A 26,415-nucleotide genomic window follows, 5' to 3' on the forward strand; every position below is an offset into this window, starting at 1 on the left:
TACATCCTACAAGGGTTGTTAGGCACTCTGGAATATAGTGATGGCAGGGATATAGGTCTTCCTGTTGCACACCAGGATTATTGGGGTAACTGAACTGTGGCTGAGGCTTTTGACTCCAATCTGCACCTCACTGATGAGGCCGAGACGGCTGAAACTTGATTTTTACCGTTCATTTCGGACGTGCCCTACTGTTTCGGGCTGAACTGTAGCAATAAAAGCGGACCAAGACTGAATTGTTTGTTTGCTCCCCTTCTGGAATGCCACGGCGTTAGAGACAATGGACTGCAGTGTTGCTCGAGTCATTTGCAAGCGTGTTATTCAAAATCACTTGTTGATTGTGACACCGATAACTCAGGAGAAGGCAGTGACACCCAGTTGATTTCGCGAGGCACGTTGAACCCACGCAAAATGACGATTTCAAGGCCAGCCAGCCAGGCCTGGACCAGACGGGGTGGGTTAAACAGGAAAAGAAAGAATGTTGTAGCTTTTGGAAAGACATTGCTTTGAAACGTGCAGAACGAAAATTAACATAGGCACATAAACAATTTGAAATGAGACATTAGTTCAGCAGCTGTACATTTTAATTGGTCCCTGTGTTATTCACCTGAATACTGAATGTCGCACTCTCAACTGTGCCTGACAACTTTGCTTTTGGCAAAGAAAAATATTTAAGCATAGAAGAAATCACACATAAATACGGCTAACATGCCTTCTAAAATGCAGTATGAGCGTTGTGGTGGGAGAAGATATCCGAAGACGTCACGTATTCAGCTGCACACAGATGATATAGGGGTGTATTTGCATCTTGCTCAGATTGCTTTTCAACTTGACAAACTTGCAATCTATCTTTTGTGGCTCTTGTCACTATTCCTTTACACAAGTCACATTTAACAACCCCACATTTGCCAAAGGATAAATGCATTCACCAGAGAGAAACTTTCTTAAAAGTGAATTCCAATTTCTGAAAGAGACTTACAACCACAGATCCCTCACCTTTTGAATATTCCTCCGGGCATTACAATAGATCTGAAAAATCTCTTAAGCAGTACACCAGCGCACTGGTGGCTCTGTGCCTACGTCATTCCACGCTGGAATGTGATGTACCTGGCCAGTGGTGTAGCTAGACCTACTAACCCCCCCCCCCCCCCCGCGGCCCCTAAGTAAGTTTGTCGCTCAGTGCAGGGGTAATGAGAGGGGGTAGTGGGGAGGGCGTGGCGGATGAATTGTTCCCTCTTGGGGGTGATGGACAACTTGCTTGCGTCGGGATTGTGGTAGTGGGCAGACACAACTTGCTCACCTCCGCTGCCCCCAAAAAGAATGCCCCCCCCCCTCCAGCTACGCCACTGTACCCGGCCCTATACAGGTGGTTTCCATGCACATTTAGTTCCTTTTTTTCAACGCCTACAGACACAGATCCAGAGCTACCCCATGTCTCATTGAGATTGTGCTTTGACAGTTTTTGAACCATTTTCCCCAAAGGAAATTCGAGTGTGCTAGGGCAATGTTCCCTCCAAAATCTACAGGGTTTAAGCCTTGTGGGGATGTTGCAAAGAATTGTCTGAGTGATCCCCATTTGGTTTGCCTGTGGTGTCTGGGGTCAGACCATAAACTGCAGCGAAAGTTCCTTTATCCACCTGAAGGCACCCTGACAGCATGAGGTGACAGACTTTGAAGAAGCGCAAGAAGTCCAAGCAGTGTAGGGGCCTGTCCCACCACGCTCAATCTCCTGAAGGGCACAAGGGTATCATAGTGCCTCCTGAATCCTCTCTAGAAGTTATTCTATGGAGCCGGTTGGTGATCCCACCCTGCGCGTGCCCGAATTTGAGCACCCTGGATCATGACAAAAATATGTACTCCTACGATGCTAACCTTAACTAGATGTATTGAACTGCACCTAGCATGTATGTAGGTGTAGAGCCAAGAATCCCTCAACGATAAAAGCCAACCCCATTACCTGATGTGAGAGAATGAAAGACCCCATCTTGGTCTCGAGATGGACACCCCACGAGGGATGTCAGACCACTGCGTGCCGGAGTATCTCCGCGCAGGAACTATAGCGTCTTGACTGCATGTCAGCATGGAAGTCTTTCTCCTCTGCCCGCCCCAGCAAAGATATGGCATTTATATACCCAATAGGTACCCTCAGTGGTTCTATCTTGCTGTGTTATGTCGGCTGAGGATGACGAAAGGGATGACCCTCTACAATGTTATTATACAGAAGATGGAGAAAATGGTAGTCCTGCTGTGATTCTGAGAATCCTCATGCATAATAGAGGCTAGTTTTCAGAGAAAGCCACACCACATTTATGCAGCACCTAATTAGGTAAAAGGTTAGCACAAACCCGATGTGTAGTACAATGACACTGTAAATGTAGGTGGAAGGTTAGGTGACTACCCAAGCCTATATTGGGATACATTGTAAATCATAACTGGTGGTCCATGAGCAATTCCAGTTTGTTATACTTCTCTTTGGCCTCAACAGTGACCCTCAGGTGTTCACGAAGGTGATGGTGGAGGTCAGAGCTCTCCTTTGGAGGTTGGGCGTTCAGGTTTTCCCTTACTTCGATGACTGGCTTCTGAAGGCGGGCTCACCACAGACAGTGTCACCCACCTCCAGAATATGGCGAACATCCTAACATCGTTAGGGTTAACTATAAATGTTCCAAAGTCCCACCTGTGTCTCTCCCAGATGCTCCCTTTCATCTGAGCCATCTGCACGCAGTGGAACTTTGCACCTACCTTCCGGCGCAGAGAATGCAGGACATTCGGGCTATGATCCTGATGTTTCAGCCTTGGTTCTGGGTTTCAGTGATGATCGCTCTGAGACTCTGGGACTTATGGCTTCATGCATCCTGCTAGTTGAACCCGCCAGGTGGCAAATGCTGTCTGCCATGAAATCTGAAGTCCCAGTGGGCACACCAGCAGAGGAATCTCTCTAATCACGTCCATATTTCAGAGGAGACTGCAAGAGATCTTAGTTAGTGGCTACTGGAACGCAGTAGGGTCAGTGGCTGACCTCCCTTAAAGTTGACAGTGGTGACAGATACCTTGCTTCTGGGTTGGGACAGGCACATGGGAGAAGTGGCGACCAGAAGCCTCTGGTCTCCAGCAGAGGTTTGGCTCCACATCAACATGTTGGAGCAAAGGGCTATCCACTTTGTTGAAAGCATTCCTGGCACCAATGAAAGGAAGTTTGGATCAGATGTTCACAGATCACACCACTACCATGTGGTACTGCAACATGCAGGGCGGGTTGGGGTCTGTGCCTCTGAACATGGCTAAAAAGCCAAGGAACTTTCCTGGTGGTGCATCACCTGGCTAGATCTTTGAATGCTAGGGCAGAAAAACTCAGCAGTCAATACCTTGCGGAACATGAACAACAACTAAACCTGGAGGTGGCTCAAGGTTTCTTCTGTAAATTGAAATACCCTTGACTAGATCTCTTTACCACTGCAGAGAAAGCACAGTATCAGCACTTATGCACATTAGAGTTCCCAAAGTGGCTCTCACTTGGATGCGCCTTCCACTTAGAGTGTAACTGGGGACTCCTGTATGCCTTCCCTCCGATACCTGTACTGCCCAGATTGAGTAGTGAAGAAGTTCTGTACCTATCTGGCTCAAGTCATCCTTGAGACTCTGGATTTAGCCCGGAGAGTATGGTATACCAAACTCTGTGGCATGAGCATTTGTCCTACGATCAGACTCCCCATTCTAAAGGATCTCCTGTCATAGCAGCAGGGCAGGGTTCAGCACCTGATCCTGCGCACCCTCCACCTCTTTGCTTGGTGATTGAGTGGCAGCAGCTGAGCGCTGTTGATCTCCCTCCGGTGGTCATGGATGTTATTTTGACGGCTAGGTGTCCCTTAGCCAAATCTGTGTGCACCTGCCTTTGGGACAAGCATGTCGCCTGGTGACCTGCCAACCAAATTGAAGCACGTTGTGGCCACTTGGCCTCAAGTTTTACTGTTTGTGTTGTCCCTAACCCCTGAGGGCCATGCTTTGGACAAGGTAAAAGGGTAACGGTTTGCTATTTCGGTCTTTTTGTGTTGTTTAAATTACCTGTTGTGATGCATTTTCCGAAGGTGTTATAGCATCGGTTTCTCTCTTCTCTCTTTATTATGCCCCCAATTGAATTTGAATTTAGCTTTGACTTTTCTCATGTATTCTTCCTGTGAATGTATGCTCAGATATTCTCTCAGGTTGCTTACCATCTAGACAGTCTTTTTGCTGGCAATAACCTCGCCAAGGAGGGTGAGCGAGCTTTAGGCCCGCTCTGTTAACCCCCCTTACAGCTCATTCTACCCAGCACAGCTGGTTCTTCGGACGGTGCCTCCTTTTAGCCAAAGGTGATGACATCTTTTCGTGCTTGTCAAAGCATCACCTTCCCAACGTTCTTTTCTATGCCTCACCCCTTTACCGAGGAGGAGATATTACATTCGATGGATCCAAGAAGGGGTCTCTGCTTCTAGATCACTCATACCAGAGAACACCATGTGGACCATTACCTCTTAATTGGGTTCACAAGAAGATCAGGCAGCGCAGAAGAGGACCATCTCTCGCTGGATGGTGCTCTGCATTAAGATCTGCTACACACTGGCTTAGAAGCAACCTCTGGAAGGTATACGGGCTCCTACAACATTTTTGGCACACAGAGTGCCTGTCTTGGATATTTGCTAGGTGGATATCCCTGCATATGTTCACAAAGCACTACTGGATGGAGTGCCAAGTTTTTCTTGATGGGCACGTTGTCCTCTCTGTTGCTGGACTTTTTTGTTTATAGATCTACCACCTGGGAGGTACTGCTTTTGTATCTATTCAATTGGTGAGAAGTCTGCGATTAGAAGTCTATCAGAGTTATTTACATTCAATACAGTTTTGTCTAGTAGAGACTCTAACTACAAATTCCTCACCGGTCCTTCCCGTTCGGTAAACTCGACTTTTTTCCACCCAAAAAAGTCCCAAGTTATATTTCTGCACACTGCAATCTGATTTGGTTCTGCTTCTGCAGGCACGGAAGAGTGAGAAAGCAACTGATGAAACCATACATGGACCGCACACATTCCTTCCGGCGTGGAAAGGCATTGATTTGGAGCCACCTGATGGCGCAGAGCGGTACTGCTTAAGATTTTCCAGATCCAGTCTGCCTGGAGGAATGTTGAATGTTGAAAAGACGAGGTATCTGCAATTACGTAGCGTCTGTACCAGAAACTGTGTTACCGAAGTATGTAACTTGTTTCTTAAATATTTATTCCTCTTATTGTCATTCATTTAGTCGTGTTATTAATTTAACAGAATTTCAGAGAAAATTGTCTACACCCTTGTCATGTGTTGCTGTGAAAGTTCATGCTTTTATTATGTGCATGTTAAAAGTCCTGTAATAAGTGTATTTTAGGTCCAGTTATGAGAGTAGCAGTGATGAAATGTATTGCCGCTGAGATGACTCAAAAACGTTGCTTCTTTTCTTGCTAGACTCAACTTTATATTCTAGAAGTGTGTATAAAACTAAAAATTATGTTGCTTAAGCTTTCTTAATATAAGGTAACACACGTTTTTTCTATGTCTACAGATAAATCTCCACATTTCTTAAGGTTGGGAGATGTGGAAGTAAATGCAGGACAAAATGCCACATTTCAGTGCATTGCTACAGGGAGGGATGCCTTGAATAACAAATTGTGGCTGCAGGTAAGCACTTGTTATCTGTAATTTAAAAGGGCATGAGTTCTGAAAATGTTCAGTTTATCTCAGTCTCTGGGCTTTCCATGTGTTTAATGTTATGCTTGTTCATGTAGCTCATTGCTACCACTGGATTGCGGCCTTGAAACAATGCCATGGCACCTTGGAAGGCAAATATGGGTGCATTTGTGAATGGGGAAAAGTATTGGTTAATGTAACCTAAATGTTGGCAGAGTGGGTTTGGAGTGACATCCAGAGAAGAGCTCTGATTGGATCACAGTGGATTCCATGCCATGTATTCTAAATGAAGGATGCAGGAGTTAAGGCAGCGAGAGTGGGGTTGAACCTCAGTGCCATGTGTGAAATAAATCCAAAAGTGAAGCTTTGCGGATGTGCCACGACCAATGTGTGACCCAGTCATGGCGCAGTGAGAGTGGCTGAGTAAGAAGGAATCGCATTATAATAAAAATATATATATATATATTTCTGTGCAGTCCCAGTCGAAGGCGTCAGCCGAAATGCGTCAGTCGTTTCATTCATATTTTAATTGTTTTGTACCAATAGATGTTTGGTGGTCACGTAATAAACTCTGATTTTGTACGATAATTCCTGGTTGCTGACAATTTGAACATGCCGCTGCGTTGGTGGTTAGGGAAGAGAACGCCGTGAGAGAATATATATGTGTTTGTGCGTGTCTAAGAGGAGACAGGTCGATCCTGGACCATGAGTTGTGAGTGTATGTTACGCTAGTTCCCTCAGCACTGTGTGAATGGCAGGCGCGCCTAAGGTCTGCAAGTCTGTTTTAAGTGATAATGGTATGTAATTGTGTAGCAGCCTGTCCCACTAGTTCTGCCCGTGCAGTCGTCCAGCACCACATTGAAATCACCTCTCCAAAGAACCAATCAAGGGTCCATTGTCCCTTCAGTCGCCATACCTCCGAGAAACATAACATAGCATGTGCATTTGTAAAGTGCGCGTTCACCCGTGGGCATCTTAGTGCTGAATAACAGATGTCTATTGTAACCCAACTCAGTGGTACTCATTTTATCGACCTCAGGAGGATGAAAGGCTACGTGAACCCGCTGGGATGTGAGAGTGTGACCATGAGGTCAAACACAGGCCCCTCCAGTGGATGCACTAGTCTACCAAGCCACCAGCCCTGGCTTAAAAAAAGGATCATCTGTATCAGGGCCATACACGGATACCTGTATTATCAGAAGTTCCATAGAAAATCTGCCAATATGACAGATCGCCCATGTTGGTCGCATAGCACGGAATGCATGTGCCAGTGCAGTCCTCTACGGAGCACCACCGCAACTACAGGCGACTAACTTCAGTAGCAGGCAACGTGTCTTTCACCTACCCGGTGTGCCCTCAAGTGTGTCTGTGAAGCGTTTGTGAGGTGCAATTCCTGCAGTAAGCAAATGTCTCTATTGTTTTGCTTTAAATAGGCAAATACCTGTTGCACTTAGTCTGTTGTTCATTCACCTTCAGCCACCTGACATTCCAGGTTAAGTATTTAACTGTCGCCATAGATGATACCCAGGGGCGGAGTAGGCACCATTAGTTAATCTGGCATGTGAAGTGTAGATGTTAAGGACCGCAAGGCTCAGTGGCCAAAATAGGGGCCATAACAAGCAAAAAACATACAACATAAACAGTGCTGCATACCATAACCCTCCGCCCACTGTGGTCCCTCCCAAATAGGCCGACCAGGACCACCCAGCAGCCCCCCACCCCTCCACAGGTCCCAGAAAGGAAGCAAGAAAAATATAAGGGGACTCGTCCCTAGGGGTTGCCCGACACACCCCCAGCACGAAAAGCGCTGGGTGGCCGGATAGGAAGGGTCAGAAAGCCAGAGACGAGAAGTTTATCATCTTGGCAAACTGGTGATTATCCCCCCGCACCATCTTACAGAGGGCAGTTGGGCGCCCCAGTTGTAGGGTCCAATCAGGTGACATGATAAGATATATATATATGTAGCTCGAGGCTGGTGACTATGCATTGTTGCCTGATGATCCCAGGCCCTCATATGTCAGCCCTCTTCACTTAGGTCGCCATTGCCCGATATTGCTGGCGACGACTGCAGAGCTGGCTCTACAGTGGGGAGTCCTCTGGCAAATTTTACAGCCGCTGTCGGGTCAGCGAAAAAAAGTTTTCCCTCAGTGGTGCACTCTGCGCTTGGCCGGGTAGATCAGTGAGTACTTAGCAGCTGTCTTCTGCAATGTCTGCTTCACTAGGAGAAAATCTCCTCTGGCAGCCTGGACATCCAGGGTGAAATCTGGGGGGAAAAAACTTTGCTGCCCTGATATTGGAGGGGACAGCACTCTCTAGCAAGGCAGAGTGCAGTGTCGCTGTCTCTATAGTTTAAGAGCCTCCCAGTTATCTGGCGGGCAGAGGCTCCCAGTACTGGACGATGTTCCAACGATATATGTGTCCTCGCTACGGTCACGCAGGGGAGGCAGACCCTCCCCAAAGAGAGTGCACCTCCAGGTCTTCGTTTTTGTTGCATATTACTTCGAGTACTTTCTCCAGCTGGAGGAGTCGCTCCCCGGTGGAGGAGTGCGTATCTTACATGTGCGATTCTTAAGCTGGTCCAACCACTCATGTTGATCTACCTTCTCCTTCAGCCAGTTAAAACGATCATCCAGCATGTAGATTCTCATATCAATGGTGTGTAAGCTTTGTTTGAGGTCTATAAACCTTGAGCGAATGCTTGGCTCCTGTACCTGACTACCGCCAGTCTGGGAGCTCGATGCAGATTCCTCCTGCTGCGGGTCCATGGTGAGTGTCGTCCTGATTTGAAAGACTCCTTGAATTGTTTGTCATCCTCTCGGTTGCATGGGCACTCCGCCTTTCGCACGGGATGGGACGCAGCCCAGGGCCGGAGGCGCCAGGCATACAGGCTAAGTCTCCTCACCCCAGGGCAGAGCTTGTCGGAGAATTGGCAAAGTTCGGGGGGGTCTCGCCCACTCCAGGCAGAGGTCAGATCTGGAGTGCACCTCCAGCAGCCCCCCCCCTCCCTTCCCCCGGATGTAGGGTTACGGAGGCGGGCCCACATCACCCCACCACTGTCATCGCTGGAGGCATGAGCAGGCCCTCAGTGGCCATCCGGCGCCAGGTATTCGGGTCAAGTGCCGGCTGCGATGGGAGTGCAGGCCATCCAGTGCCGGTCTCCGAGGTGCCCATACAACACCAAGTCAGAGGTTGACAGACACACCACACTGTCCCCTTCCCTTGCACCCCAGTCCGCACCTCTTCACAGTTTCGATAGCATGGGTCACAGAGTTAAGGCGCTGCAGTATTTGTGATTAATTCTTGTGCTTTAAAAATAGCTGCTCTAGCCACAGCTTCTGCTGCTTTGTGTCCAGCAGCCATGAGCTCCAGAAGTGGTGTTCGGCGATACCCTGATACCCTGATTAAGTCATACTTGTGAGGGTACGGTGGCTCAGCCAGATGGTTCTAAGTGGCCCTTCTGTTTGGTTGACTCTTTGCCACTGATATAGTTTTGCTTAAACTGAATGTGCGCTCCCGTCAGGTGCCCCTATATTTTCAGCACAGGCTCTGGCAAAGAGCCGTACGGCACCCCCAGTCAGTATAGGCATCGGCCCGAGCTAGCCTCCAAGCTGTAGCAGTGAAGGCTATTTTTGTATCACTACTTGTTGGCACGCTCCAAAAAGGTAGAATGTTAGCTCGCTGTGTTCTATGTTTTTCTATTGGCTGTAATGTAGTAGTAGTAGTTAAAAGGGGGCTGAGATTCCAAGTTGTCATAGAGGTGAAGTCTGTTAAGTGGGTGCTCCCCAAACCAGCTATTTAGCACCTAAGAGTCTTCATAGGCCCCCCTTAATGTTGTGCAGCTATTTAGAGAAGATGTATCCTCTGTGCGTTGCGAGAGGTGCACTCACCAGTAAGTCCAAGCTGGCTCGCCTGTGCACGTCATCATAGGATGGTCTTCATGGCTCAGCGCAATGGCCGCACGGAGCAGTCGAGTCCCAGTGCCACCGTGAGGCCTCGTCTGCAGGTCCCGTCTCACTCCAGAGGGCTGGCAGTGAAGGGCACGAGCAGGCCCACAGTCCGTGGTTGTATGTGAATCACACATTCTGAAAATTTCCAAAAAACAGTGCGTTTCTGTCAACAAATGTCGCTACGGTTATTTGGCGAGAGTCTTGAAGAATGTTATTCCATAAGAAGAATATTCTAGCCATTGCGCTTAGTTTGGGAGGTCATCGCCCTAATTTATGAGCATTGATTGCTTGGGTTCTTCAAAATAAAAGAAATATTATTTTCTGATTATTGGTAAAAATAACGAAACGCTTGCCAGAGTATTTCCATTTGTGATAGAAAACATTTGACCCCTGGAATAATTGGAGTGTGATTAAGCTAACCTGGAAAATGACTGAGTTGTTAATTAAAGCTGCAGCCACCATAGTAAATTGCATCAGGACTGGTGTAACACGAGAGTGTGAACTACATCTGTCAGTTTTCCGTTACTGCAGTTCCATGCGGTATTGATGATTTTCACAGCAGCGTTGCAGTCAGCCCCTGTGCCTCCGAAGGTGGCCATGTTTATAGACCATTGAAACTGATCCTCTTATGAACCATCAGGCACTTGCCCCTGGTTTTCAAATAGCCCTTAGACCGTGCCTTAAGCAAAAGGTGCTCTGTAAATTAGATGCTCTTATAAAGTGGAACCTAGGCAAAGCCATGATTGTCTGCATGTTTTTGGGATGCAATTATAGGAATAACACCCGAAGAGTGGTTGATTAGCTAGAATCTCACAATTCAAATAAAACTGAGCTGACCTAACTTTTGGTACGCGGGTCTAAGAAATAAACTACCGCTCCAAATTCTGCATTTGCTGTCAACACATACATTGTTTTAATAAGCAATTTTGTTATGGCTAAACAACTGTGGTCTGACTTGTTAAGAACTTTTCAAAGTGACAATTTCAGAGGCTATGAAGAGCTTCTCTGGATTGACCAAGAGTGGTGTTAATCCTCTGAGGGGTTTGGTGCTCCACACCAGAGCTTGGTCAGCACATCAAATACTTTCAATGTGATGTGAAGCACTTTAGACTCCACAAAAAGGATAGGAAATATTTTAGGATCCAACCATGACGGTTTATCATAAGTTAATGGTTTAGAGTAGACAAAATCAGGTTAGAAGCAAATTATATTCAGAATGCGTATGCTTCAATTAATATGTAAATCAAATCAAAGTCTTATGAATCCGAGGACTATCCAGCATGGGTTCACCTCAAAAGGGAAGGTCCAGAGAAATGTCAGTCGTCTCTGAGAAAGTACTCTAAAATCTCCTGCTCTGTTCTTCTCTGCTCTAAAGACACTCAAACTCTAACCTTTTTACACAGTTGCATGCAGTTCTCAAAATGTCTGTTCAATCAATGTAGATCGAAATGATAGTTATATACTCAATAGGTTCTCAAGGTTTTCTCAAAATACAAACTTCTCTCTCTGAATTGTTCTAACTCACACTGTCTGTAACAAGATAAGCTACGTGGACTAGTCCGTACACTGCAGGTGTCTCTTGAATGTGCCATTCATTAAAACAACATTCCATAACGGTTACAAAAGAAGAAAACCTTTCTTCACATGGGAAAGAAAAAAACTGAACATCTTGTTAGACATTAGAACTCCAGCTTGTCTGGAAATAAAATGGTCACGTTTCACAAACAAGTTGTCAACCAACATTAACTAGTTTTAAAATTCAGGCATACATTAGCTATGATAAAATCTTAAATTGTGAATAAGCATGATTTCTTATTTGCAAACAGAATTACTGTGATTGTGCTTCAATGTAGTGTTGATGCTTACATTTAATATATAGTAAAACTTCCCGACTTGTTTTCATTTCTGATGGGAATCAGCCATGATTTTATGGGTAATGGATAGCATTTCTATTACTACATCTGAGATTTTCCTGTCTTCTGGACCGGGTGACTAAAAATAAAATGTATCCCTTATTACTATGATGAAAATTCAGTTGTTTATCGTGAGTGTAATTGCAGTCTAAAGATGTTCCTTATGGTATGGGTTCAACCTGACATAAGAACTGCATACTGCTATTTGCTTGAAACGATAAATATATTTGTACTCATATACTTGGTTCTTAATATAATCTGTTGAATCTGGGGCACAGATTGTCAATATGTTGTTCATGAACCACTTTAACTTTTTCTTTTTTAAACAGCCATTCTGATTGAAAATACTAAATGACTCTTGTTTTTTAATCTAGTTTTGTACCTTTAACCTTACCTCTTCGGCACATGTGCTGTGTTTTCTTGACAACTTTGAGGCCTGTTGGGTCAAGCGGCCATTGCGTTTTGTGGGAGAGGTCAATTCAAGGCACTTCCCTTGTGTTTTAACAGGGACCCTGCTGTGCCTCGCACTATGGCAATAATGCACTTCATGAGCAACACTATTAAAGTTGTCTGCCATGAAACACGGACCAGCAGTAAGCCTAAAACATCATGGCACCCGTCCCAGCCTATGAAGATTGCACTTACTGCACACATATTTTGGTCACCTCTATAAGAGACTGCAGCATTACAGCCCAGGGCCTTTCATGTTCCTAATACATGGTCTTTACAGCTTGACTGCTTCCCAGTTTCATTCCTGGCCTTTAGCTCTACAGTAGGGTGTGGAGAGTTCTCACCTGCACTCTACCTAAATCCTTCTTCGTCTTCTAGGATTCCAGTACCTATGCTTTATCTGTAGACGTCAACATCTACCTCAACCATTTGATCGCATGCTGATTTTGTAGTTAGAGTTGGCTTCTGTTTGATTGGTCCCAGAAAGTTGGTCTTTGCACTGATAATGTACGTCAAATAGTATCTTTAATAGCTAGACAGTATTTTGCCAGCCTCGCTCCTTTTGCTGAATATTAAGATGGCATCAGAAGTCGAAGCAAAAAGCCAACCACTGTTAAGTGTTGTGTACTCCAAGTTTTGAACTGAAAGTTGAAGCAACGCATCTGCCGAATAAGACTTGCGGTACTGCAGTGTCAGCTGATGACTTATAAAAGTGGTGGGCGTAAAAGTTAAAGTAAATTGTAAATTTTTTTGCTTCCATAACTAGAATGTGCCCAAATGAGCACTGCAATAGAAATGTATTCTGCACTTCATTGTGAGTACTGTCATACATAAATATAATCTTACTTCGATCTTCTTATAAATGAAATCCAGCGAGTTAGTCTGTATAGCGTCACCCAGTCGCTGTTAAAATAAGCCTTAAGCATCCCAGTCAATCCAAGCATTGTCCTCATGCTGCTTATTATATTAAACATCATAAGAGCAGTGCCAGGATTTTCTTGGGCAGGCAAACACAGCGCTTTTTGGAGAAGAACAATGGGGCTGTCTCTCTGCTATCCCACTCCATGATAGCGTTGAATGTGGAAGCCTGACCTGGGCAGGTCATGCTGGCCCCTGCAAAACATGGCCAATCTGACATGCACAGTTCAATTAGCATAGTCTCTGCTGGTCTTACTACCTACCTACCTACTTCTTTGCCATCCGAGAGAACGCTGTAACCCGGCCCCATAAGGAAGCAAAAGGAATGGCGGTACAGAAGGGTTTGGGGAAAAGAATGAGCTAGGTATGTAGTGGCTTGCAGTGGCAGGTCAACGCCCCAACCCCCCTATGGATGAGCTGCCCCTGCTGTAGTGTAAAAGTTTCTCACTTTTACCAGTTTGTTATGATGATCAATTGGAAGAGCTCGTGGACGTATTCTGGGCTACATGGATTCTGAGATCTGACTTGTAAACACATTTTGATCTTATAAATTGCTGCCTGTCTCGTCTTGCAGTTTAGCCTGGTACTCATCTTAGAAGACCAAATGACCGTTAAAACATGATGCTATTTAGGTAGAAAACTGGCCATTCGCAAAATATTTGAGTCCCTGGTGGCCTCTACTAGCTCCACAATGAAAAAAAAGGATTTGCCTAGTGTTTTCTAAATTCAAATGATTTTATTTTGAATACACCAGAGTGATAATTATCATGTTGCTTAATATCATTTTATTCCAAAACTGGTAGTATACCACGTGTAACACAGCTTGAAGCAGAAAGAGAAGAACTGTACATTTTGATGCTTGGGAAAAGATACACCTATTAGTTTTCTAATGCGTGCCATTTCCAATAAAACACTTTCTTGACAGGCAAATATATAAATAACTTAAGAAAAGCAGAAAAAGTTTTAGCTCATCTGAGAAAAGCGACAGCTGCCATAAGCATTTGACTCCGTCCCCTAGGAGTGTTTGTATCATTCGGTGGATGGTTGCCCAGACTAGAAAAAAACTAGAGTGCTGCGCGGCTACATCGCCTGTGTTGCCACAGGGAATACAAGCACCAGCTGTACTAATCAGACACCCTCACCCCCTGCTGGAGCATGATTGCCAATTTTTCTTTGAATAGCAGCATATTCTGATCTATATTCAGAATGTGTAGCTGAGGTAGGAGCACAAAGTCTATTCCGAGACGCAAAGCTCAACTAGTCCAGTGTAATTCAATTATCTCTAAAAGAGGAGAGAAACTTTCATCATTTTAATGGTTCCAATAACTTGTTTTCTTGTTTCGTTTGCTTGCGCACAGAGGCGGAATGGTGAAGATATCCCTGTGGCCCAGACCAAGAATATCAACCACAGAAGGTTTGCTGCTTCCTTTCGACTGAGGGAAGTGAGTCCTCCTGACCAGGACTTGTATCGCTGTGTGACGCAGTCGGAGCGAGGTTCTGGAGTGTCAAATTTTGCTCAGCTGATTGTTCGAGGTAAAATTTTAACTTTTTCTCTATGACTTAATTTTCATCATTGTAATATTGGCAAACGTTTTCAGCCAGTTTGATGCTGTCTTTCAAATACATATATGACTATAGCAGTGGACAATAATGATGTTCTTGGCTTATGAAATGAGAAAATACTGGAATACAGATATCTGGGTCATGGTTTACATAAAGATGCATGTTATAAATATTTGATATAGGAGTAAGATTGGGTTTATCCACTATGTAGTCTTTATAAGACCTCAGTTTGGGGCAAGAGGGCACAGGGCAGACAGCGGTTGCTGGGCCTCAACTCTGGTAATTAAGGTCATTTGTCACTCGCGTCCTGCGCTCCTTCCTACTGTGGCTCTGTAAACTGGGCCAAGTTACACCCCTTTCCACACTTAATACTTTATTCTCTTGATAGCGAAGGCGAGCAACTCCTAACCTCTCAGTGAGGTAGTGTCGGAGGCAAAAGCTCAGAACTCAAACATCGATCAGTAGACACAATAACTTAATGTACATCCCAGTGGTACCTCCCGCTAAAATCAAGTACTTTGATCACATAACAGAACTAAGTACTACAAAATTCCGTTATGGTAAGTGAATTCGGGGTTGAATTCCTAGTTCAGTTCTTCAGAAGGCAATACACCCTCCCCCTCCAATATCCTCTAGCCTCCTGGGTAACACCAGGAGCCCCAGTTTCTGGTGGCATACGTATGAATGAGGCACTGGGCCTCACTGTAATACTGTACAACCCCCCCCCCACCCCGGTTTACTTTTGGCAGAAAACTTGAAGTCCTTGTGCTTGACCTCCTTGGAGCATGTCTAAGTGCTGTTGCTCCAGTTGTGGGTGAAGTTTGCAGTGACTGCATGGTGGGTCTTACAGGTGAGAAGGCGAGACAGGCACAGCCTGCACGTTCCCTGTACGTGTTATACTCTCTTTGGTGCCAATGTCACATGGTGGTGGCAGATCCAGGCATCACAGCATTACCTCTGCAGCTGATCAGGATCCCAATGGGGCATGCAGGTACGGCCTCCTAGGCTAATGAAACTCACATCCGTGATGCATCTTTTTGGTTTTCCGGAAGCGGAAGCCCTTCTTCTTGGCTGCTGGCGACAAGGCCTTGCTGGATTGGTGCCTTAGGGACATTTCTCAGGTAGGAACCATGCAGAGAGAGGGGGTGGGGCACCGATTAAGTCTGCCTTCTCTGGGTGCTCCATGCACCGGGCACACACAGGGCTTCTCCTCTTTGACAGTCTCTCCTCCTTAACATTATCTCCTTCATGGCAAGGCACACTCCTTTGTCTCTCAGCAGGCAGGCAGGCTTCTAGGCACTAGGCAGACTCTCCGCTCCTTCATTCGAAAGTGTAGACCTTACATGTGGGAGACTGGACATCAGGCAGTAATCAGTCCTGGTTAAACGGCAGCTCTTTGAATACTCTGTGGAGCTCTCCTTTCCTTGGCCAAGAAGAACTTGGGAGTAATCTGGGTTTAGATCTCGCTTTTAAATCTCGCTTTTAAACACATTCTCCAGACAGGTAATGTAGATCCACTATCCCAAACATCAGAACTAGATTGGGTTGGTTCTCTTTTCAAGTGTCCTTCTAAGGCTGCTCCCCAGACAAAGCCTTTATGAAAATGTATGCTTCTCACAGCAGATTGTGCTGGGGCTATCTCCAAGCATGAACACCCATCACATGGTCACTATGAACTGAGTCTTCTGCAGCTGGCTGTTATCGGCCTTTCAAAAGCTTTAATCTGGGACAGATAAAGGGAGGGGCATTCCTAGAAGCCTTCTCACTCTGAGCAACTTTAAAGAGTCTTGCCCTTTACCCCTACCGTTTGCCAAATGGCAGTGGTCAGGGGAAAAAAACAGCAGCTTCTTACTAACAAAATATCGATAGAATTCTCTTCATCATGGAATTTTTTAAGAGAACCCAGTGTCTATCCTTACCACTTCAGTGGCTGGATCTCTACGATCTCATCACCAGAATGCAGGCACTATAGTTCCACTTTCTAAGGAAGCTGCCTTCATCCTCTATTTTATGTAGAGCTGTACCAGAACACCTTCAATGAATGCCACTGGGCTTCAGGACTCAGACTCACACACACCTAGAGTCCTCACACCACATATATACTACATGTATACTCTACATTTGCTCGACATACACATAGAATATCAGCGCAATGTTCTGGGTTACACATAATAGTGGAACTTTATACAGGAAGCAACAGTAGGCCACACTTGCTGAAACATATGAAAAGGTCTTATCAGACTGTAAATCACAAAATGATGGTATGCTGTTACCTCTGCTTTGTGCTACACCTAGGACAGGGACCCTAGTCCTGTCCAGAATGAGTGTACACTTGGTGCGCCCCTCCATGTCTCCCAATAGGTCCTGGATCTTGAATTGTCAGGGCAGCCCTAGCCTCTGGGCACATGTTAGATTGGTGTGACAGATAATAAGTCAGTATTTCAGATTCACATGCAGTCGGGCCCTCGGAGTAGGTACTCCATGCCCATCCACCATGCAGGGGACATTTCAGTCCTAAAAGACTATCAAATAGGTCTCTCTGCCTGGTGAGCAGTGGTTATCTTATTGCTGGATTTTGTACTGCTCCACTATATGGTGGGTCAAGTAGAGGAGGGATTTCCTGAACAAAGCTTGCACCCCTAGTAAAACTCTTTCTACCTAAAGTATTCCCATTTAATTTATTTTAGTAAAATTGAGAAATATGAGAAGGATCAACACTGGGAAATCCAGTAACTTCATTAAGTCTGCATACTCTTTTACACTATTCATTTTAGGACTTTTCTCTCGAAAATAAGTTTAGTCCTTACCACTTTACTTGTTAATGCCCCAGACGAGCTATCTGACCAACTTCTAGGACTGATTCTTCCACCTTGGAAGGTGAAGGCTTTTCTTTCGGATGATCTGAAGTTCCCATTTGCTTGTTCTGCAGACTAGGTAATTTATAAGTAAGGATCCCTGTTTCCTTTTTTGCCGATTTGTACAGATAAATACAGACAGAAAAACATTAAGTTTCCTGTCTGTATTTATTTTTAAACGTGGATATAAACGGAAATAGGATTCTGTTCGTCTGATTATAAATGCTGTCAGTCATGATTGCTTGGCCAATAGGTGTGTGGATTGAGAGTTAAGGGATTAAGAAAAGAAAGGAATTTTAGTAAAGAGGCTTAAACAACACTAGATAGGCAGAACGTTAACACTAAAATGTTCATGTTTTTATATACGTGCATCGATTTATCATCTGTGGGTCTTCATATCATTAAAACCTATCAGGTGTTCAATCATGAATGTATATTTATCGGTTATATAAATGTGGATATACACTAGTTTCAACTTCATTTTTTCACAAAACCCAAAATAAATATGGATAAGTACAGATAACAGTAGCAAGAAATAAATATTTATAAATGCAGACGAAAATGTAAAAAAAAAAAAAAAAATTGGGTGCCCTATTTGTACCTACACTTTTCATGATGGCTGTAAATGACCTTCCTGCATCATGTGGGAAAAATAGAATACCCTTTGATGCAGGAGTCAGTTGCCTGATGGCATATATGGCTTTAGCATTAGTTCACGTAGGCTAATTATAGCAGGACAGATTGCTTTTGCTCTTTTTGAGGGGGAAGCAGGCTCTTACAGACGATTGTCCAACTGCTGAAAATCCCATCCATTGAAAGATTTCCTTACAGGTGTAAAGAAAATGGAGGCACTCATGGTACTATAGCCATGTTTCCAGGTACACAACAAGATAGTGGTGACGACAAACTCAAAATTCATACTGAAAGTAGTATCTGTTTTTCATGTTAATTAAGCCTCCATAGTGCCAATGTTTTTCCAGAACCCCAAAGTGCTGGCAGAAAGAAGATGACACGCACTAGACCTGTGCTTCGGGGGTCCTTGGTGATATGCAAAGCCTACTCTGGGTTTCCGTGACTACTTAAAAAATTAAATAACATTAACAGATTAATAAAGTGTATATAATTAAAGAGGCAACATATACAATTGAAAATGTTAAAATATTCTGTAAATGTGAAGGAATTTGAAAGTGGAGGCAAAAAATTAAGTTCGTATCCTTAGATTGGTTTCTGTGAGCTGTGCAAGTGCGTCAATCAGAATATAGCATGGACGGTGAGTGGCCTCAATTGAATTTAGAAAAGCATCAACCTTCATGTCTGTGAATTAAATAACATCTTTCATCATTTATGTATTTTTGATAAATGTGTATGTCTGTATTTTGTGTGTATTGTGATTCAAATCCTTGAAATTTTTTGCACCGGTGTCTTAGGCTTCCACTAATGACAAAGTGGGTATCCCAGAATTCCAGTAATGACAAAGTGGGGGTCCCCAGCTTCCAGTAATGATAACGTGAGAGTCCACAGAAGTCAAAATGTTAAGAACCACTGCACTAGACTACAGGGGAGCAGTCTATTGTTCTGTATATATGAGTTACAAAGTTGTATGAGATTTACCTTTTGTGTATGGTCGCCCCGTTTGTTTCACCTTTTGCTGGACCGTATATTTTTGCTGGCTTTGTACCTCTGTGCACGTTACCCCTCTAACCAGTAATTAAGTGACTGTGTTCCCCCTTTTAACATAGTTGAGTTGGCATACTCTTACATTTTTTTTTTTTTTTTTGTTTTTAAAAGTTTTTATTGAACAATAATTCGATTACAAGCACGGGCCTACAACCACCAGGGCCGGCCGCTAAGTACAGAGTGCGATATACATTTATCAAAGCTGCAGTCGGTTCCCGGGGTTCGGCCCCGTAGTGAACCCGGATCGTTCTAGAGGCACAGGAGACTTAAATCCAACAAACACAGAAAACTAAAAGAAAAACAAAAGGCGAGGCATAAAGACAAACGGCGCAGGTCAGGCTTCCTCCGGGGAACTCCAGGTCAGACCATTAAGCAGCACATGAAAGGAAGGAGTACCGGGAGGCTGGGGACGGGGGGGGGGGGGGGGCCAAGGGAAATGAACGTCCATATGTAGTCATTACAAAAAGTGCCCGGAACTGTCAAGGGTCAGGGGGACATGGCGATATCGGTGTCCACCAGGGGCGGCGTACAGATACCCCCGCGATATGCATTCCATTGCCCCCAGATTCTGCCCCATGCCCCCGGCTTACCACGGGCAACATACACAGTCTTCTCCCTGAACATACACCAGTCCATATTCTCCTTCCATACTGACACGGCGGGCGGCCGCTGGGCACCCCAAAGCTGCGCTATATCTCTCTTGGCAATCATGTTCCCCAGGGCCGCCCACCGAGTCTGAGCCGCGCTATAATCATTGGGCTCCCACACATTCAGGACACAGCGACGCACCTCCGGCAGCAGCACAACCCCAGTGACCTGTCCCATAACCGTATGCACCCGGCGCCAGTAGTCCGCCACCTCGCGGCACTCCCACAGGATATGGAGAAAGGTGGCACTGAGCCCACAACCCCGCTTACAGAGCCCATCGTCGGAATATCCCATCGAGACCAAGCGAGGACCCGTCACATACACCCGGTGAAGAATCTTAAGCTGTACCAACCGGAGACGGGCTGGAATGGCGACCTCCTTGGGGGACGACAGTGCAGACTGCCAGTCCTCGTCGTCCAATTCCACCCCATCCCCCGTCCAAGCCTCCCGAAGGCGCACCAAGAGGTCAGCCCGATGATTAATCAGTTTCTTATAAATTAAAGAAATAGTACTGTCCGGGACATGTCCGTCAAGTATGCGGTCCTCGAGGGGCGAGGAAACCGGGATCTTGGTCCCCTCTCCAAAGACCGAGAGCAGGGCGTGTCGAACCTGGGCATAGCGGAAGAACTCCCTGTCTGTAAGCTCATATTCGGCCTGAAGAGCCGCAAAAGTCTTAACCGCGCCCTTTTGCCACAGGTCTCCCACTTTGCTGATACCAATCGTGTCCCACTGGTCAAACCCCTTCGTAGTCCAAAGGCTCCCCAGGCGATCGGAGGCAAACAAAGGAGTAGCACATGTCAGTCGCTCACCCCAGCCCGTGGCCGCAGTGGCGGCCCTCCAGGTCCGCACCGCAATCTTAGTAGGACCCGTAAGGGTCCGGCCAGCCGAGCGGGAGTACAGCGCCCTGTTATAGTCCCCGCCGGGAAGCAGGAACTTGTCCATCTCATACGCCGGGTTCGGGCCAGGCGCATACGTGGCATGGTTGATGGCCGAAAGCTGCGCGGCCCAATAATACCTGCGAATGTCAGGAAGCGCGATGCCCCCATCGTACCAGGGGAGAGTAAGCTTAGCAAGAGCAATACGCGCCCGCCCGTCCCACACCAGTCTCCTCTGCAGGCTCTCTACCTCCCGAAAGTAGGCCACTGGGATGACGTCGAAGGAATTCTGGAGTGCATAGAGGAACCTGGGAAGGGACATCATTTTGAACAGCGCGGCCCGACCCAGCGGGGACAGGGGCAGCCTGCACCACCGGGCCGTATCCTCTCGCAATCGCCGGAGCGGACGCAGGAGATTCTGCTCATAGCGAGCCACCGGGTCCAGCGAAACGTATATCCCCAGGTACTTAAAGCCGCTCTGAGATACCTGGATCGGAAGCCGAGGCGGTAGGAGTGGAGGACCACCGGAGATCGGATAGACGCAGGATTTAGACCAATTGATCGTGAGACCCGAGTTATTCCCAAAGGAAGTCAGAACGTCAAAGAGGACGTTGAGCGACTGCCGCGGTGAGGTGAGATATAGGAGAATATCGTCCGCATACAGCGAAACCCGGTCTTCAAAGCCCGGGGCCCACCGGATCCCCCTAAGCGAGGGCTCCCAGCGGAGCCAAGCCGCGAGTGGCTCCAGGGCGAGAGCGAAGAGCAAAGGAGACAACGGGCATCCCTGCCTCGTGCCCCTGCCGCGGGCAAAGGGCCGAGAGACCCGCCCGTTCACCACCACCTGAGCCATGGGTCCCGTGTACAGAAGCCTCACCCAGCCAATAAATCCTTCCCCAAAGCCAAATTTAGCCAAGACAGCCCAGAGGAATGGCCATTCGATGGTATCAAAGGCCATCGTGGCATCCAAAGAAACCAGCACGGCCGGTTCAGAGAGGAGCTCCGCCCTGGCAAGGGCGCCATGAAGACGCCGCAAGTTAAGAGCGGTGTTACGATGCGGGATGAATCCGCATTGGTCCGGATGAATCAGATCGCACACGACGCTCAACAGACGATTGGCAAGTACTTTCGCCAGGATCTTAGGCTCCGCATTTAGCAATGAAATAGGCCGGTAAGACGTACAGCGATCTCGCGGCTTGTCCTCCTTGGGGATAACGACTATCGTGGCCAAACGCTGATCGGCCGGGAGGGAACCCGCCGCCAGAGACTCACGGAACATGCGACTGAGAAAGGGCGCAAGCTTGTCGGGGCGCAATTTATATAGCTCAATGGGCAGACCGTTGGGACCCATAGCCTTGCCCGAGCGAAGGGAGCGGATCGCGGTCGCTATTTCATCCGCCGACAAGGGGGTGTCCAGCCGCTCACGGTCCTCAACGGACAGGCAGGGCAAGGCGATATCCCTCAGTAGAAGGCGAGAGTCGTCCTCATCCCTGTCAGTCACTGGGGAGTACACAGCCCGGAGGTGGTCGGCAAAACATTCCACAATCTCGTCAGGCTCCGTCACACACACACCATCCGCCGCACGCAACTCCGGGACCACACGATTCACTCTCTCCTTCCTGTCCAGCCACGCGATCAACTTTCCCGCCTTGTCCCCGGCATCGTACAGTCGACCCTGCTGCTCCCTATACATAGTTTTGGCCGCGTCAGTGACCAGGGACCTATATTCAAACTGTTTCAGGCTGAGGGCATGGAGCCCGTCCGGAGTAACATTCGCCTCCAAGGCCGACTCCAGCCCCAAGATGTCAGTCTCCAGCCTCACCACTGCCTCACTCCTGACCCTCTTAGTCACCACTATCTGGGAAAGGGCGTGTCCGCGGATCACGGTTTTAAAGGCTTCCCACAGGGACATTGCAGAAGACACCGACCCCTCGTTATCCAGGAAGTATTGGTCCATAGCCTTAACCAGGCTGTCACGAGTCGTAGGGTCTCGCAGGTACCATGGGTTAATGGGAGCGATCCGTCCTGCAGACCGCGGCCCGGTGTCAAAAAGAAGCCACAGCGGAGAATGGTCGGAGATACCCCGCGCCAGATGCCTGACCTCTCGAATCCGACCAGTCTGCGCCGCGGGCATAAGGAAGTAGTCTAACCTAGAGAGACTCCCATGCGCCCCCGAGTGAAAGGTGAATTGACATTGGGTCGGATGCATTAATCTCCAACTATCCACCAGGCCGAAGGTCTCCAGCATCCCACCCAGCCATGCCTGGGCAGCGGGGAGGGTCCTCGGTGGGTGACGATCCAGTTCACCCGAAACCACAGAATTAAAGTCCCCGCCCATGAGCAGGAGGCTGTCCGGAAGGTCAAGCAGCATTCGACCCAAGTCAGTGAAGGTGGAGTTCTGGAGGCCCGGGGGGACGTAAACTGAAACCAGGGCAAGGGGCTGCCCCTCCCACCTCCCAATCAAACACACATAGCGCCCTCTGTCATCCGAGACTATCTTAGTGATCTCCACCGGAAGTGAGGTTCGCAGCAGAATGCCCACCCCCCTGGAACCAGTTGTGAAACCAGCATGGGCCACGAGGCGGTATCCCCCCCTGTTCATTGCATGACAAACATTGCCAACCAGATGCGTCTCCTGGAGAAACACCACATCAGGAGTCAAACGACGCAAATATTGCAGTACTACACCCCGCTTGATACGGTCCCCCAACCCATTGACGTTCCATGACATAAGCCTCAACCCGTCCCCCCCCCATCCCCCCCAATAGATCAAGGGTCCCCCAGCCTGCAGCACAGTTCCCAAATGTGGACAAAAATCAGTACCTCGCCCTGTAAACAAAAAACACACAGCAAAACAAACCCTCCTCCCCCCCAACCCCACCCCATGACCAACTCCCCCCACCCTGCACCCCTGCGGGCCGAAAAACCCCCCCAACTTGCAGTGTGCCTGTCGCCCCACTAACCCCCTTCTACGGAAAGAACCCAGAGGAGGTAAGGGACCCGTCCCCGCCCGCCCCCCTCACTGGTTCTGGTAAAACACAATGTGCAAATGAAATAAGACCCGACTGTACAGTGCAAAAAGGCAAAATCAAGGACCAAAAGTCATTCTAAAGGGGACCCAACACCTGCGGTGCCCGCAGAGGGTCCGGGACGGTCACCTCCGTCCGGCAGAGAGTCCAGCCAGTCACTTGCAGCCACAGGAGAGTCAAAAAAGGCTGTCCGATCCCCGTGTTCCACTCGGAGTTTTGCAGGGTAGAGCATCGAATACTTTAGGCCCAGCTCACGGAGACGACGCTTCACCCCTTGGAATCCCATACGTTGTTTCTGGACCAGTTGCGTGAAGTCCGGGTAAAAATTGATGGTCGAGTTCTCATGTCGAACCGGGCCGTGGGTCCGTGAGGCCTGCAGAATAGCGTCGCGGTCCCTGTAGTAGAACAGTTTGGCCACGATAGGCCTCGGAGGGGCCCCCGGCCGTGGCCGACCGCCCGGAACTCGATGGGCCCGCTCCACGGCAAAGAACTTACTTAGGCCAGCCGAGGACAACTGTTTCAGGATAAGTTCCTCGACCACGAGGTCAACCGGGCGGCCGTCAGAGGACTCCGGTACACCTATGACGCGGATGTTGTTGCGTCGGGCCCGTCCCTCGAAGTCCTCGAGCCGCCGGGCCATATGATCGTTAACCACCCTGATGTCTCCAAGCGCGGCCCGCAGATCCGACACCTCCGCACCGAGGGTGGATGTCCGTGCGTCGAGAGCCTGGACCCTCTCGTTAGTTTTGGAGAGGTCGGCCCGGATCAGGGTGACATCGATCGCGACAGTGTCAATCTTACGGGCCAGGGCCTCATATTGCGTCGCGATGGTTTCCCTGATGCCATCAATGGCGCCCATAATGTCCTGCAGGGATAGTTCCGTAGTGACGGTCGCGCCTCCCTCCGCAGTGTCCGAGGGGAGGCCAGCAGCGCCAGAAGGCCCCCTGCCCTGGGTGTAGCGATCCATGTTATTGCTCTGGACCGCTCCCCCGCGGAGGGAAGCCTTGGTCTTGCGGCCCTCGGGACCCCCTTTGCCCCCCATGTGAACACGGTCACCCGAGGGGACCTCCAATCAAGAGGTGTAAGGGCACCAGCAAGAAAACCACAAACTGTCGGTATAGGGGGTCCGAGGCGATAGGCACTCTAGTGGCAGGTGAAAGAAAACCTCATGCAGAGGCCCAGGAAGCACCTCTCCACCCCGAGCGCACCTCCCTGCCGGTCTCCTGAAGTGCAAAACCGAAACCGAAAGTGGTGGATCGGCAGCTGGCACCGCGCTGAAGCCGCTGTTGTTCAATTGCAGCCCGGTCCCTCGGGTCTCCTTCACCCCGGCCACCTCCGTCGGGTGGGTCCCAAAAGTTCCGACGACAACAACTCAGGATTCCCAGGTCCGATTTGAGTTTTGAAAAGAGATATACGCCCAGCTGGTCGTTATCTCCCAGATTCCATAAGCCACGTCAGGATATTCTCAGGATAAATTCCGAGGAGCAGAGAGGGTCCGGGGAGCCCTGTGCTCACGCGACCATCTTGGATGCGCGCTAGGCTCCTCCATCTACTCTTACATTTTTAACTTGCTTAGAAGTCCCTATCGTCTTTGCACTATTAAAAAAAAAAAAAAAAAAAAAAAAAAAAAATCCATTTAGAGAGGTAAAAACTTTCCTTTTAAATATTTCTAAGTCACCACTTTGTAGACCTAGTAGCCGACAAGGCAGGGTATCCAAACTAAGGCCATTTGAAAATTAATATTACCATGTGCCCACAGTGACAAGGCCCTAAAAGCTATTTTCACTGTCGGGCCTTGCTGTCCTATGTAGAAAACCAGAGTACAGATTAAAATACTAATAATGTATATTAAGAAAGGGACCAGCTAGAAAAATAATTAACCGATTATTTTAATAGCTATGAAAAATCAACATAAATGGTCAATTTGGATTTGTAAAACATATTTAAAGAAAAGTAGGTTTTAGAAAGTTACCATTTCCATACCTTTTGTTCCAGGAGGTTTAATTTGTATTGGCTTGCCTGCTCTCCCAGCCAGTGGTTAGCCTTGAATAGATGTGAAAAGGGTGTGAAATGCCTACCAGGAGCAAACAATAAGCTGCCCTGAATGAGCAGAAAGGACCACTGTTCACATATCAATCAGTGGATTTGTAGAGCATGGTTATTCACCTAGGAGGGCATCCGTATGCTGACATTTATAACACTTGGGAAGCACTTGAAAGGGATAGAACTGGACGCCAAGATAATTCTTGTGTTTCCACTGTCTTGTTGCTGAAGGACCCTACTTTTGTCCTACCAGACTTTTGTCTTTGGGTTTGTTATGGGTATGGTACTGTCTCTAAATTGAATTATATTGTTATGTGAGAACTCTATTACTATAGTACATTACCCGTACAAACCCCCAGACCTCAGAGCCCAAGCTTAGTGCTGCTAAAGACATTCAACATTTTAAAACGCCCTGACAAATGACATTTTGGGCCTGTTTGCAGTAAGGCAGACAGGTGCTCCTCAAAGTGGGTAGGTCAGGGCCTGGAACTTTTACCCCATTAGTTAGGGAGAGGCCAGGAATCCCCCCAATTTTGCCCCCACTAGCTGGTGACCCATAAATGCGACGCCTTCATGCACTCACTTCAGAACATTTTCTGGACCTGCGGAAGATCAGAAGAGTACTGTACCTGCTGTCTGTGAGCTGAGAGGAGCCCTGAAAGAATGGACCCGCTCGTTCTTTTCTCCAGAACAAAGAAGTGGGCTCCAAGATCAGTTGGCTGTGTGGCAACAGAGACCACAAGATGCAAGAGGCAGTTTGCTAGGAGTATCCAGCTACCCAATGACAACTGAACTTGGACTGGACCTTG

At 47.5% G+C, this 26,415-nt stretch overlaps 1 protein-coding gene across 15 annotated transcripts in view; it reads left to right on the forward strand.

The window, feature by feature from the left end:
• Nucleotides 1-26,415, forward strand: part of PTPRK (protein tyrosine phosphatase receptor type K) — a 1,135,739-nt gene that overhangs the window by 464,286 nt on the left and 645,038 nt on the right. For all 15 annotated transcript variants that reach the window (XM_085611847.1, XM_085611842.1, XM_085611846.1 and 12 more), the window contains 2 exons: nucleotides 5,567-5,682; nucleotides 14,278-14,452. In XM_085611847.1, the coding sequence (XP_085467973.1) occupies nucleotides 5,567-5,682; nucleotides 14,278-14,452 (291 nt within the window). The remainder of the gene's footprint in view (nucleotides 1-5,566; nucleotides 5,683-14,277; nucleotides 14,453-26,415) is intronic.

Source organism: Triturus cristatus, chromosome 6 (assembly GCF_964204655.1).
Source record: "Triturus cristatus chromosome 6, aTriCri1.1, whole genome shotgun sequence".
In the NCBI taxonomy this organism is placed as follows: Eukaryota; Metazoa; Chordata; class Amphibia; order Caudata; family Salamandridae; genus Triturus; species Triturus cristatus.